This window comes from Elephas maximus, chromosome 21 (assembly GCF_024166365.1).
Source record: "Elephas maximus indicus isolate mEleMax1 chromosome 21, mEleMax1 primary haplotype, whole genome shotgun sequence".
NCBI lineage: Eukaryota > Metazoa > Chordata > Mammalia > Proboscidea > Elephantidae > Elephas > Elephas maximus.
Genome location: NC_064839.1, coordinates 15027312 through 15042428, shown reverse-complemented (window position 1 = coordinate 15042428; position 15117 = coordinate 15027312). Strand labels below are relative to the sequence as shown.

The 15117-nt window shown below is 47.0% G+C and overlaps 1 protein-coding gene across 2 annotated transcripts in view; it reads left to right on the top strand.

Annotated features, from left to right (window-relative positions):
* Nucleotides 1-15117, top strand: part of RHPN2 (rhophilin Rho GTPase binding protein 2) — a 56622-nt gene that overhangs the window by 6360 nt on the left and 35145 nt on the right. Inside the window, exon 2 of one of the 2 annotated variants that reach the window (XM_049864266.1) lies at nucleotides 9670-9785. The exons of the other annotated variant lie outside the window; for it this stretch is intronic. Within the exon in view, the coding sequence (XP_049720223.1) occupies nucleotides 9670-9785 (116 nt within the window). The remainder of the gene's footprint in view (nucleotides 1-9669; nucleotides 9786-15117) is intronic. 2 annotated transcript variants of the gene reach the window in all.

The window sequence follows — 15117 nt, the reverse complement described above, 5'->3', positions numbered from 1 at the left end:
AAACTAACAAGCTGACTATTCCTGATGGAGCCCTGGTGGCACAGTGGTTAAAGCGCTTGGCCACTAACCAAAATTTCAGCCGTTCGAACCCACCAGCCACTCCTTAGGAGAAAGATGTGGCAGTCTGTGTCCATAAAGACACATCCTTGGAAACCCTTTGGGGCAGTTCTCCTCGATCCTATAAGGGTCAAGGTGAGTTGGAATCGATCCTGGTTTACGGCAATATCATGTCTCTCCTTTTCTCTGGCTCCTCACTGTTTTAGTTTTGTTCTCATTAAATGAATATGCTGCAATAAAGGGGCAGTCATAAGATTCATTTTAAAAGGATGGTTAGTGGAAATGTAGCTTCTTTCTGCCAAACAGATTTTTACGCTCATCTGAACAAAAGCCTTGGAAGAATGTGTGTGAAATTCGGACCAATGCAAGCTTCCAGACCACTGTATCCCGATGGCAGGTCCTTTCTCGGGGGCTCTCTGGTTTGAAAACCCACAGGGAGACCTGTCTTTGGCCAAGAGAAAACCAGCTGGACAAAAGCTAGAGAAAAGGCTTCCCCGAGGCTGTTGAAAAGTGTCTAAAAGGCCCTACAGGCAAGGTCGCTGCACAAGTAGAAGAGAGTCAGTACAAAGTCCAGCATCGGCAGCTCTTATTGCTGCCTCTTCAGCCTCTGGGAACACTAATGACCCCAGATGAATTTGGCTCCATTGTTTTTACTCAGTAGCCATGGGAGAAGTTTTTTGTTGTTTGCAGAACCCTTGAGGCTGTTCAGGGCCCCAAGGTTCATTGTGTCCTGGTTTATTGTCCCTGTTTACTCTGGGCTTCCTTGAGGCTCCAGCAGAGAAGGAAGGAGAATTCTTTTTTTTTTTAAACCTAAACGCTGCTCATAGTTTAGGTTTAAACTCTGCACCATGCGTCTTAAATCTGTTGCCATCCGGTTGATTCTGACTCATAATGACCCTATAGGACATAGTAGAACTGCCCCATGGGTTTCCAAGAAGCAGCTGGTGGATTTGAACTGCTGACCTTTTGGTTAGCAGCTGAGCTCTTAACCATTACACCACCAGGGTTCCCCCTATTCATTTTAGTGGGATCTGATTCCATGTTAATGCCCCCTTGCATGGTTTATGAGCACCTTGTGTGGGGAAGCCTTCTGCTGGGCTGAGTCCTCAGAGCACAATGTGGGTCATGGGGGGCTTATCAGTTCCAGCTTTACAAGCAGTGAGTGATGTTGTCCCTCAAGTTGTTTGGACCCATCCCTTTGAAGCCTATGGGGAGACAGGAGGAGAAGGAAGAGGAGGGTAAAGCTTGGCAGTGTTGTCCCTCCCTGTACTCTACCATGGTCTGAGCCAGGTCCTAAAGGCCAGGCTGACCATGACCTTGGTGAGGGTCTCTCCAGCTACACAGATTTCACCAGTAGCCAGAGGGCCTGCCTGGCAAATACCTGTAAACACTGTAGGAGGCCAGATCCTGGCCAAGAGGGGTTCCCTGGCAGAAACTAGATGTTCACGGTGACTCAGGCGAGTCAATGTGATGAGCTGTAACAGTGTAAATGTCCCTTGTTTCCTGGGGCTATTTGGACTAGTCCCAAGACACCACCTGATGCCGCTGGACATGGGCTTAGCCTGATCACCACTTCCTCCTTTGGCCCAGGTACCAGTCTTGTGACAAAAGGCTGCATTGGCAGTGGCCACAGCGCCACTGAAACGCTGGTGTGGCTCAGCCAGAGGACTGGGTGGCAAAATGGGCAGCAAGCAGTGCCAGCTGGGAGTGAGGTCTTCCTCCCATAGCACCAGGAAGAGAGAGACCATCGACGAAAGATGCGAATCCTTCTGGCCCTTCCAGTCAGACCCATCATGAATTCACTATGGCCGTATGCCCTTAGAATATACCAGGTTTTGACTTATTGTACTTTATGCAAATAATGCGTCCACATAAATAACACGCCCACACATACAATGTGGGGCATAGCTTGCTTACGATAATAGCAAGGGGGGTTGCACGGTTGGCAAAAAAAGTATAATGTGCACATTAATGGCATAAAATACAGTAATTTTCAGAAGAGGAAAAAGCAGGTGACAGAAAACATCAACTTCAGAGGTAGTTTCTTTCTATTCAGTATTGTTTGTATTACAGAATTAACACACGTTATAAAAAAGGTGATACAGAAGCATATAGATTAAAAGTCTGACACACACGCGCTCCTAGATAAGGACTGTTAACTATTGGCAAGTGCATTCTTCTCGTTGAAATAAACAGGTCTTCACTGGGTCTGGAAATATTTCTGATTCATAGAAATTTTTTTGATTGTGAGGTTCGACATGTAGTTGGAAACACAGCAAAAGCTTTGTTATTTAGCTTGTTGAAAATTCACCATGCTTAGCATACAATAAGTTTATAAAGATTGTAGAACTGACTGAAGGGAGCCAGCTAGTTAAAGACGATGGCTAAGTGTCGATTCATCTCTCAACCTCCTCCCCCTCTGAATGAATTGGATGCTGGAGCCTGAACTTCCAGCCCTGGTACCTGGCAGAGATCGTGGAAGGGCAGGGGCTTTCTACAAGTACCAAATTCATGGCTTTATTTTTACGGCATGGAAAAGGCAGATTCTGTCCATCCATCCTGCCCTGGTCACCAGCTTGGTGAAAAGTTACATGAGATATATGTGTGTATAGCAGAGGATCACATGCCTTCTGGTTGACAGCTTCTGGCTAACTCATAAACAAACAATTCTGTTGTCTAGAGTTTTGGTGGTTGAGCAGGGGATTGTTAAGAAGGAAGGAGGAAGAAAGGCAGAGAAAATATCTTAGCGCTGGAGAAGTAGCTCAAAGCACCTGCCCTTCCGTCCCCCGTATGAGGGCCTCTCTGGCTAGGAGCTGACCCAGTCCTGTGCTATCACCCCTCAGTCTTTCCTGACCTCGAATCCCAAGCTTGCACTTTGCCCTAAATTTGCTGGAAACATGTCTACATGTGTGGCCTTTATCTATGGCTGTGTGGAGAAAGGGCCCCGGCTGGCTCCCAGAGTTCACGCTGGTTCACGGAGCCAGGCACTGCCCAGAGTTGGGCCTCAGTGGGGGAGGAAAGACAGCTTCCTTGGTGTCTGCCTTCCAGGTGGCCTGGCCTTTCACCTTCCCAGTGTTGGTCCCTGTGGGAATAGGTTGAGCATCCTTTCTTTTCTTCTAAATTAAGTGTCTCCGGTTTTTGCCTAGATGCTGCTGCTGAACACTCGCTTCCCAGGTGAGCGATCTGAGTATGCACTAATGGTGTGCATGTGTTTTCTTACTCAGGGAACTTGATCTAGTCAGGACTTTAGTCAGCTGCCACAAAACCCAATCCAAAATGGCTTAGGCAGATAAACACACTGTGGTACATCCCTGCAATTGAATCCTACTCAGCAATAAGGAGGAACACACTACTGATAAATGCAACAACATGGATGAATCTCGAAACATAGCATTGAGCAAAATAAGCCAGACACAAAAGAATACATGTTACCTGACTCCATCTGTGTAAAATTCTGGACGAAGCAAAAATCCATGGTGATAGAAATCAGAGCATTGTTTGCCTGAGGGTGATGGAAATGTTCAATATTTTGATTGAGGTGGTGGTTTCATGTTGTTGCGTTGTTGCCATTGATTGGATTCCAGCTCATGGCCATGTGTGCAGAGTAGAACTGCTCCACAGGGTTTTCATGGCTGTGATCTTTCAGGAGCAGATTGCCAGGCCTGTCTTCCGAGGTCCTTCTGGGTGTGCTCGAACCGCCAACTCTTGGCTAGTGGTCAAGCACTTAACTGTTTGGACCGCCCAGAGAGCCTGGCTTGTACATTTGCCTAAACTCATTAATAAGTAACTGTACACTTAAAATCTGTTTTTCTTTTAACTTTTAAGAAAATTTTATTGTGGTAAAATATAGATAACAAAATGTTTGCCAGTTCAACCGTTTTTATGTGTATAATTCAGGGATGTTAATTACATTCACCATATTGTGCACCCATCACCACTACCCATTTCCAAGTTATTGTTTATCACCCTTCACAGAAACTCCGTACTCCTTAAACAACAACTCCCAATTTCCGCCTCCCACCTGCCCCCAAAACTGGTTGCCGTGGAGTCGATTGCAACTGATAGCAACCCTGTAGGACCAGGATAGAACTGCCCCATAGAATTTCCAAGGAGCGCCTGGTGGATTTGAACTGCAGACCTTTTGGTTGGAAGCTGTAGCTCTTAACCACTGCGCCACTAGGGTTTCCACACCTGCCCCAGTAACCACTAATATACATTTGCCTTTTCTAGATACATATGTAAGATCATACATCGTTTGTCGTTTTGTGTCTGACTTATTTCACTCAGCATAATGTTTGCAAGGCTCATCGGTAATGTGGCATGTATCAGAACTTCCTTTCTCTTCATGGCTGAATAATGTTCCCTTGTATGCATAGACCACATTTTGTTTATCCATTCATCTGTTGATTGACGTTTAGGTTGCTTCCACCTTTTGCCTATTGTGAATAATGCTACAGTGATCATTGGCGTATAAGTCTCTTTTTGAGGAGTCACCAAACTGTTCTTCACAGTGGCTGCACCATTTTACACTCCCACCCGTAATGGAAGCTGTGCATTTTTAATATGGAAATTATACCTCACTTTAAAAAAAAAACGGCCCAGGCAAAAAAAGGGAATGCATTGGTTCTGTAGTTACTAAGAAGTCCAGAGGAATGGCTTCATCTAGGGCTGAAATGATACCACCAAGACTCGGTTTCTCAGTTCTGGCGCCCTCTAGGTTGGTTCCATTTCTGGGGAAGCACGCCCCTGCTGGTAGTTATGTGGCTCACCTGCCCAGCCTCAGATCTCCCGGGTTCAAGGCCAGTGGGAAAAAAGAAAAACTTCTTGAGGGACTCGGATTGAGCCTGGTTGTCATACATCTGGTGCTCATCTCTGACCCAACTTCTGGGACCAGAGGCCTTTGATCTTCCAACTGGCCAGGCAGGAGTCAGGTGTTTTTCTCTTGGGAAGGAAGTGGAGGAGCATAGACTTACCACCCCTGACTGCCATAGGCTGCGAGGTGGGGGAGGGGGACACAGGTCACTGTTACCCAAAGGGTGGTGGAGCAATGCCAGGCATCCCTCAGCCAGAAAGTATAGGGGGTTATGCTCGGGGTGGCAGGTGTGTTTTTCCATACTCCCATACATCCCAGTGCTCAGGCTGCCCCACAGCTCATCTTAGAGGGGCAGGAAGGACATGATCTTAAATCCTGGCCCCAATCCTTATTGCCACTAGGATCCTAATCTCCAATCCTCAGATTTGTAGTATTTGAGATGCTGTACTGGGATCCATGGAGACTGTCTGACTTGTGGGTGATGCCCACCTAGCTGATGATGAGCTGAGGTTTCACTCAACACTTCTCTTGGGTTTTGATGGTTGGACCACCTTCCACGTTTCCAGACTGATGGAAATGCTTGAATCTTAATCTGGCAAGGGAGCCAATCAGATTCGGTCTAGGGGAAAGACTCACTTCACTGTTGGACTTGTAGGTTGTGACCCTCAAGGTCAGGACAACTCAGTTGGTCCCTCTGGTTCCCAGACCAAGCAGACAAGATCGCTGCTGCCCTGGTCCCTGGATGCAAACCCTCCAGTTTTGGAGCACTCTCTATATCCTGTCATGAACTGGTCTCGGCCACAGAGTTGTAGGGGCTGGTCTGGAAGCTGTTTGTTTAGGGCTCCAAAAAACCCCTTGCTGTGAAGTTGATTCCAACTCATAACAACCCTATAGGGCAGAGTAGAACTGCCCCATGGAGCTTCCGAGGAGCACCTGATGGATTCAAACTGCCGACCTTTTGGTTAGCAGCTGTAGCTCTTAATCAGTACACCAGTAGGGTTTCCTGTTCAGAGTTAGGGTTTTGTTATTAGAAGAGACCAGGGAGAACTAAGGAGTGGGCCAGGACTGTGGATCCCCACCAGGCAGGGGCTGGTGGATGGCTAATGGCTTCTGGTGAAGCCAGGGAGTCCTTCTGGCTGGCTGGCCTGCCAGATTCCCCTCTCAAGGCTCAGGGAAGTTTCCAAACAGCTTCTTGGGCGTTTCTGGTGTTTCCAGTGGGGCCCAGCATTCCTACCTGTCAGTAAGAACTAATGTAGTTTTGAGTCCAATTACTCAGTCAAATCTAATCCTGAGCATTCCCGTGCCTTATCTAGAAACTTGACCCCACATTTGTGGGCTGGTTAGGGCGTAGTGATTCCTGGCCAGCCAGAAGTTGGGTAAAGCCTAGGAGCAGAAAAAACTTCTTATCCATAAACTGGCATGGGTGCTTATCTTAGCTTTGAGAACGTACATAAAAGAATTAGCTATTAAAGCTTCTTTGTAAAATAGGATTGGTGAACCACGTCATTCTGAGTCAAACTGAACCATCCCTTCATAGTTATTTAGGAAATGGAAAGGAAAAGCCAAACCTGTTGCCCTTGAGTGGATTCCGACTCATAGCGACCCCATAGGACAGAGTAGAACTGCCCTGTAGGGTTTCCAAGGAGCGGCTGACCTTTTTTTTTTTTTGCTTAGCAGCCACTGAGCTCTTAGGTCAAAAGGAAAGAGGATGACAATTATTTTAGCTCTTTAATATTAAATTAGTTTAATATTAAGCATAATTTTATCTTATATCTGGAAAAAGAAAAACCATTTTCTGATTTTTAATCAAGAATCATTTACTGATTTAAAAGATAATAACTTTAAGATCGATTGCACCTCAGATTGTGAATATATATGCAATTTGAATTTGGGAGAAACCATCACTGAGAGACAGGGAATATTAGGTGGGGCTGGGTGGGAGACAGGTGGTGAGGATGAGGAATCTTTGTGGGAGGAGAAATGTGACTCCTTTCATACCCACTAGTCCAAAGGCCACTGATAAAGGAGACCTGAGAAGGTTGTGGGTATGGAGATACCCGACTTCTCCGTCCTCAGGATCCAGCCTATGGCCGTGGCTTGGGTGAGGTGTGGGAGGCTAAGTGTGCACAGAGCCCAGATGGCAGTGACGCAACTGGAGTGACGCAGCTGGAGAGAAAGGTCAGTCTCTTAATGTAATACTGTCCACCCGGCCACTCCCAGGGAGTAACCACAGCCCCGGCATTGGGCAGGAACCAAAGATAAGCTTAGAAAAGGAATGTAGCCCTAACTCAGACCCTAGGGCCTCTACCTGTCTGTGTGTGGGAAGAACACCATGAGGTTAAAAAGAAACATTTATTCTGATCTTAAACATTTCAGAATGAAACATTGTAATCCCAATACCCCAGGAAATAATGATGGGGAACTCAGACAATTAACTAAGAAAGAAATTCACGTGATACACAGAGAAGTGTTTACCTTCACTAATAAAAAAAATACAAATTGAAGAATGGGATACCTATTTATACATATCCAACTGGTAAAGAATAAAATTCAACAATAAAAAGATAACCCAATTAAAAAATGGCCAAAGGACCTGAATAGACATTTCTCCAAAGAAGATAAACTGAGGATGCTTAGGATTAGATTTGACTGAGTGAAATTGCCTAATAAATAAGCACATGAAAAGATGCACAACATCGTTAACCATCAAAGAAATACGAATCAAAACCACAATGAAATCCCACTTCACACCCACCAGGATGGTGATAATAAAAAGTCAGGCAATAGCAAGTATTGGTGAGGATGCAGAAATTTTGGAAACTTTATACACGGCTGGTGGAAATGTAAAATAGTGCAGGTGCTTCAGAAAACAGTCTGGCAGTTCCTCAAACGGTTAGACACAGAGTTAACCATATCGTTGTTGTTGTGTGTCGTCGAGTCCATTCTGACTCATAGTGACCCTATAGGACAGAGTAGACCTGCCCCATAGGGTTTCCTAGGCTGTAATCTTTACAGGAGCAGATTGCCAGGTCGATTCTTCCATAGCTGGTGGGTTCGAACTACTGAGCGCTTAACCTTGGCGCCATAGGGCTCCCTAGAGTTAACCACATGACCCAGCAATTCCACTCCTAGGTGTATTCCCAAGAGAAAGGAAAACATATGTCCACATAAAAATTGGTACATAATGTTTATAGCAGCATTACTCAGAATAGCCAAAAAGTGAAAAAACACCAGATCTCCGTCAACTGATGAACTGATAAGCAAAATGTGGTTTATCCATAAATGGCATGTTATTTGGTGATAAAAAGAAACGAAGTACCAATACATGCCATAGCATGTAGGAACTTTGAAAGCATTAATGCTAAATGAAAGAAATCCATCACAAAAGACCACATACGTGCTATGATTCCATTTGTATGAAATGTCCACAATAGGCAAATCCATAGAGAGAGAAGGAAGACTTGTGGTTGCCAGGGGCTGAGGGGACGGGAGAGACGGGAGTGGCTGCTCGTGGCTAAGTAGTCTCTTTGTGGAGTGATGAAAATGTTCTAAAATCAGAGAGTGGTGCTGGCTGTACATCTCTGTGAGTGTACTAAAACCCACTGGACTGTACACTTTGAATTATATCTCCATAAAACTGTTACTTAGAAAAAGTAGACTTAGATCCAGCAATAGTGAAGGAGATTGAACACAGGGGCACACAGACGTACCCCTGCTTTCCTGGAAGATAACTGAGCTGGAACCTAAAAGAGGTTTGACCCCATAAGTCTGCCCTGGAAATATACCCTAAAGAAAAAACTCAAGGTTTATAAAGATTCTTTCACAAATGTGCATCAAATCATTATATATAACAGCAGATACTGGGAAACAATCTAAACGTCCATCTACGAGGAAGTGGTAAATTCTAAAAAAGGCAATGTTACGCAGTCATTAAAATCGTGTTTTTTAAGGAACGTTTCATAATAAAGGAAATCTTCATGATAGAGCATTAAGTGAAGAAGCTTGATAAACTGCACCACCGTGCAGAAAAGGGTGACCATAGCACACCCGAGGCTGCTGTCCTTAAGAAAGGCCTGCTTGCAAGGTTAGCCCTGGCCTGGCCTCTAGAAACTTGGCTCTTGGAGTGTTCCCACTCTGTCCTAACTGACAACGGTGGTTCACTGTGTCTAGACTGATTGTGCAAACAGTGTGGTTTGTTCTGAATACCTGCTTTCCTCCTAGGAGTCTGGGACTTTGGTAAGGGTGCCTTCGTGACTAGCTAGCCCCCAGTAAAATCCCTGGACGCTGATTCTGTGATGGACCTACAAGGACAGAGACATTGCACACATGTTGCATTTTTGTTGCTGGGGGAAGAGTGTACTCTGTGCGACCCCCTCATGGGAAGGCGAGAGCATATGAAAGCCTACAGATGGAGTCCTCCAGGTCTGCCTGGCCTTTTCCCCTTAGGATCCAGCTGTATAAACTTCTGTATAAATCTTAACCATGGGCACAGCTCTGTGCTGAGTCCTGTGAGTCTTGCTCATGAATCTCTGAATGTGGAGCTCGTCTTGGGGACCCCAGCACAGCCACTAATTGCACACCAAATAGATGAGAAGGAAAGAAACCAGGTCACAGCGGCTGTATTTGAGTTGTGTTATTATGAATGTTGTTTATTTTCTTTATATTTTCTACAGTTTCTATCTTGACATTGCTTTTATTTTCACAAAAGTTCAGGTTTTCAGTTAAACATTTTCTGTTACATATTGTCATCATTTTTAGAGTGGCTGACCTCTGAAGGGGCTTCTGTCATTTTTCCGCAGGGCTGTAATCCCCTCGCACAAACTGGCCGGAGCAAACTGCAGAATCAAAGGGCTGCCTTGAACCAGCAGATCCTGAAAGCCGTTCGGATGAGAACTGGAGCGGAAAACCTTCTGAAGTAGGTGGCTTCTGGCCCCACTGCCTCACCCGGCGAACCCAGTCTTTCCTAAGGCATATCAGCCTCTTTAAACAGCCGGGCAGCCGGCTTCCTCTCTGGCTCTTAGTTTTAGCTGTGAGTTTTCTCCTCATTTCTGGCACCTGCAGCAGAGCCTTTTTTGCCTCGAGCTTGGTTATGTTAAAAACAAGTATTGTACCCAGACTGCTTGTGTGTTTGATGAGGGGCAGTGCAGGGGACAGTGGGGCCGCTGGCCTAAATTAAGTCAGCCACTGTGACTGGAAGTCCAGTTATTGTCTTCATGCTTGTGTTCCTTGGTTTTTTGTGGGACTGGTCTATTTTCTCCCCTGGCTAGCACTATGCCTGGTGCTGCTTGGTAAATGTTTGCTGAAGGTATAAAGAAAAGGAAGGCAGAAAGGAGAGGACGGGGCCTTTCTATTGCCATGTCCACGTTTCTGATGAGAGGGATGCAGTACAGCTCTGTGATCTTAGGCCTTCATCATTGTACTCTGGTGGTGGAGTAGTTATTTAGCAAGCCTGGAGCTCGGTGCAGCCTTACTCTCAGCTGTGCTGCTGGCAGTCATACACACCCACCTCCACATGCTCCTTAAATGCAGTAAAAGCCAACTTGGCCCAGCTGCCTTTGGTTTACAAGGAGTGCAGTTTATTCTTCAGAGTTCTAGGGGTAAGTCGTCAGCCCCTTGCCACCTTTCCTGTAGCTGAGATGGGCAGCACACCTGCTGCCTGCGGGACTGAGAAACATGCCTCCTGGAGCCTTGGGAAGAGATGCTGAGCTCTTGCAGGGACCTGGAAGCTGGAAACATCTGTCTGTTAGCAGGGAAGGGGCCTGAGTCTTCCTGCTCACAGCTGTGATTCCTTCCCGGGTTCCCTGGGGGAGGTATTGGGGGTGGGTGTCAGATGCTCTGCAAGAAGTTGGTGATGGGTGCTCCCGGTGTGTCAGCCTCACTGTTGGAACCTTAGGGAGACCAGACACTGCTCAGGAGATTGTAGGGAGAAACAAATACACCAAACCAGGTGTTTGTAAAAGAGCCACAAGGCTCCAGCGCGCCCAGCCCCCGGTGGTCATGGACATGCAGTAATGGCGTGATCTGCTCCTCTGTGCAGGCTGCCCACGAGAGCAGTCAATAAACACAGGTCAGGAGGAGGGTTTTCAACTGCAAACTTTGGGTAAATTCATTTCTGTGTAGGTCTGTATTTGCTGCTTAGGAAGGGTCTCTGAGGTTCTAAGTGGGAAAGAGAAAGACGCAGTACAGTGTGTCCTGTGTGTACATGTGTGTGCTTAAAGGGTTTGTACATATGTTTTCATCTGTGCACAAACTTCTGGTGGCGCAGTGGTTAAGAGCTCAGCTGCTAACCAAAAGGTTGGCAGTTTGAATCCACCAGCAGCTTCTTGGGCACCCTCTGGGGCAGTTCTGCTCTGTCCTGTAGGGTCGCTATGAGTTGGAATTGAATCAACCGGCAATGGGTTTGTTGGTTTGTTTTTGGTATGCACAAACTACTTCCCAAAGGGACAAAGAAAGCTGTTAGCAGAGGCAGCTCCTGGGAGCAAGACAAGGTGTGGGAGGTGAAGGTGACTCTTACGTTTCATTTTACTCCCTTCAGCGTTTGAATGTACTTTTACCTAGCACATGACTGACTTTTATTCATTCTTATTGTGAAATATGCCAAAGCATAGAAAACTGTGTAACGAATCCCCTAAACCTGCCACTTAGACCAGAACAACAGTGCCATGCCTGTGTGGGTGACTTGTAGAATGGCAGAGGACACAGGGTCCTCTTCTCTGGAGGCTTTTGTGACTGGGTAGAAGGGTGATTGCCACTGGAAGAGGCCAGGAAAATATTGTAACATTTTGGCTTTTAAAATATCTGAAAGTGTCCCTGCCTCAAGATCAGCCTGGACCTGGGTGTCATCAGCTCCCCACAGCTCGGTGGACCTTGGGCAGCAGCCAGTGTCACTTGGGTGAGACCCTGGTTCTGGGGGTGCCTGCCGTGGCTGGGTTGTGGACCTGGGAAGGCTACAAGGTGCGCCCCCACCCCCATGTTGTGTTTTGTGGCCGGGGGTCCCGGCTGATACTTTGCCAGCCCACCTCTGTGGCTGACGGGGCAGCCCCGATGTAGTAGCCTCCTGGGGGAGCCTGTTCATTCCAACAAATGGATTTGTGGAGTGCCTAGTAAGTGGCAGGCAGTGTTTGAGGTGCAGTCAATAGCTAGGCTGCAAGAAATTCAGTTGAGTTTCTGCTTTCATGATTCTTAAAGTCTTGTGGGGGCGCTTAAAACACAGACTATTCAGATTATGTCAGGAAGGGCTATTTTCTAGGGTGACCGTGGGAAAGGGAAATGGGTTAGTGATTGACATGGGTTAGCACAGCCTCAGAAAAGGGGGTGCTGGGGGGCCTCTCTGCAGAGGGGACTTGGCTTTTCTAAGGCAGGGACTGGGGCACTCTTGTCGTGCTGCCCACGAGAGCAGTCAATTTGCTGGTTAATGACACCAGCAAATAGCCTGTCTGCCGCTCAAGCTCATTGTCAAGTTGGTGGTGGTTCAGCTGGCAGGGGTGGGGGTGGGGCAGTGTTGTTAATGATTCTGGGAGGGACCAAAAAGTTCAAAGTGCCCCTCTGTGGAGAATGCTGTCAGAGGAAACCCTAAAGGTATTTATTAATCTGACTCAACCGGCACCAACGGTTTCCCGAAAAGCAAATAGGCCATTGCGCCAAGCCCAGCTCTGGCCTCCCGGTGTCTCTGGGAGGTGATTAAGTGGCTGTCCCTGCAGGAGAGGGTTAGCTTTAGTTAGAAACTGGCCCCCACTGTCCTGTCTTCAGGTTCCTAGATGTTCCACTGCAGCCTCCAGGTGAAAGCAGAGCAGTAGGAACATCAGAGGTGGGGCAGGGGGCATTTGGGAAAATGTCCTGGGAAAAGCTGGGGCAGAAATGAGGGTCCCGGCCTTTCCCTGCCTTGGCCAGGGGGCCTCATGACTGGGTAGGCACTGCAAAGAACCAGCTTTTGTACCCCTTCAAAGTCTTCTCTGATCCATATCAGCCAAGAGCCCATGAGCTTGCTGGAGTTTGAATAGGAAGTTATCAGGTATTTTAAATGTGCTCTATTCAGGCTAAGCTATGACAATGTTCTCTCTCTTCTCCCAGCTCCCTTCTCTCTCTTGAGAAAAGCTGGAGTAGAAATGTGATGACGTTTTTCTGAAACTGAGATTGTGAAATTAAAACAAGTTGCCATTTAGTTCAGTTTTAACTAACGAGTTCTGTGAATGGGGCTTCTGGTTCCCTCTGGTACTGGTAACTGTTGGACTAGAGCAGGAGTGGCCACTCTTAGGCTTCCAGGTACCAGGAGAGCATGCAAGTGAGGGAAGGGGACTGGGATTAATGTCATGAGACAATAGGGAGTGGTGGGGACTGTGGTGAAGTACAGAGCGTGCACCCTCTCTGGAGGGAACAACTGCAGTTTGCCCCATGGAGGGCATGCCCAGGGCTGCCAGACAATCAGATTTTTTTTTTTGTTTTCCAGAAGAAGCTAGAGATCTGACCTTTTTTGTAAATCCTCTGTTGAGTTTTCGAATATTGGAAACTAGTTTAAGAGGAAAAAATAACACCCCGAGAGCCAAGTGAGTGAATCCCACAGCTCTGAACCTCTGGACTAGAGAGTTATGAATTTTTGGGTCAGTCAGAGGCAACCTGTGGTACCCTGGTCTGTAATGAGAGTGACTTGAGGCTAATGACTGCTCATGTCGTTAGTTCTTAGGGGGTTGGCACAGGTCTGGGCAGTGGAGTACAGGGACCCTCCATGACCTTTGAGGCTACCACCAACTCCAAGCCGTGCCTTTTTGCACCAAGAGATGAGTTGGGATCAGATGTCCCACCAGAATGGCTTATCTGCTGCCTCTGCAGGTGGGCACATGAGGGCATGGATAATACTCACCCCAAACCAAAACCAAACCAAACCTGTTGCCATTGAGTTGATTCCGACTCATCATGACCCTATAGGACAGGGCAGAATTGCCCCCATAGGGTTTCCAAGGAGTGGCTGGTGGATTCGAACTGCTGACCTTTTGGTTAGCAGCCGAGCTCCTTTTTTTTTTTTTTTGTGCTTTAAGTGAAAGTTTACAAATCAAGTCAGTCTTTCATACAAAAATTTATATACACCTTGCTAAAAAAAAAACAGAACCAAACCCACTGCCATCGAGTCGATTCTGACTCATAGTGACCCTATAGGACAGAGTAGCACTGCCCCATAGAGTTTCCAAGGGGCACCTGGCAGATTCGAACTGCCGACCTTTTGCTTAGCAGCCGTAGCTCTTAACCACTACGCCACCAGGATTTCCATACACCTTGCTGTATACTCCTAATTGCTCTCCCCCTAATGAGACCACACACTCCTTCCCTCCACTGTCTCTTTTTGTGTCCATTCGGCTAGCTTCTGACCCCCTCTGCCCTCTCATCTCCCCTCCAGACAGGAGCTGCCAACATAGTCTCATGTGTCTACTTGATCCAAGAAGCTCATTCTTCACCAGTATCGTTTTCTATCCCATTGTCCAGTTCAATCCCTGTCTGAAGGTGGTTCCTGTCTTGGGCTAACAGAAGGTCTGGGGACCATGACCACCGAGGTCCTTCTAGTCTCAGTCAGACGATTAAGTCTGGTCTTTTTACGAGAATTTGGGGTCTGCATCCCACTGCTCTCCTGCTCCCTCAGGGGTTCTCTGTTGTGTTCAGCAGCCGAGCTCTTAATCATCATATCACCAAGGCTCTAGCACTCGCTCCAGCTGCCCTGAATCCCAGGCTGAGTAGGATTTGGAGTTGGATGGATTAAGGCTAAGCTCTTCCAATAAGGTTTGCAGGCCTCTGAAGCTGCTCCACGCCACGGAATCAACGTGGTACCTGTTCCTGGAGGGACAATTTTACTAAAAGATTTGGGAGGAAAAAATTCTAGTAAAACAAATGCGGACATATGGGTCAGAGTGCAGAATTCACATGCATTTTAAGCCAAAGCTTGGAGACTTCAGAGAAATTTTGGGTTTGGGGGAGAAGCCATCGTTACGTAGGGGCGTTTTATGGTGGTACATTCTCAGAAGCTCTAAATTAAGGGAAAGTGTATGCGTATGCAGTCAGTGGCCATGGAAAATAGTTGGATCTTCATGACAAATCCAAGGGAGTGGGTCTTCCCTTGGCGGTCCAGCCAGAGGGAGACCCGGGGGAACCTGGCAGACAGACCCTGGGCAGGAAAGGTCTGAAACGCCTTTCTGCCTCATCCCGGATTGGCCTCAAGGCCTCTTTTGTCTGTAATGTTGGTGACCAGATCACAGGGGCCTCAA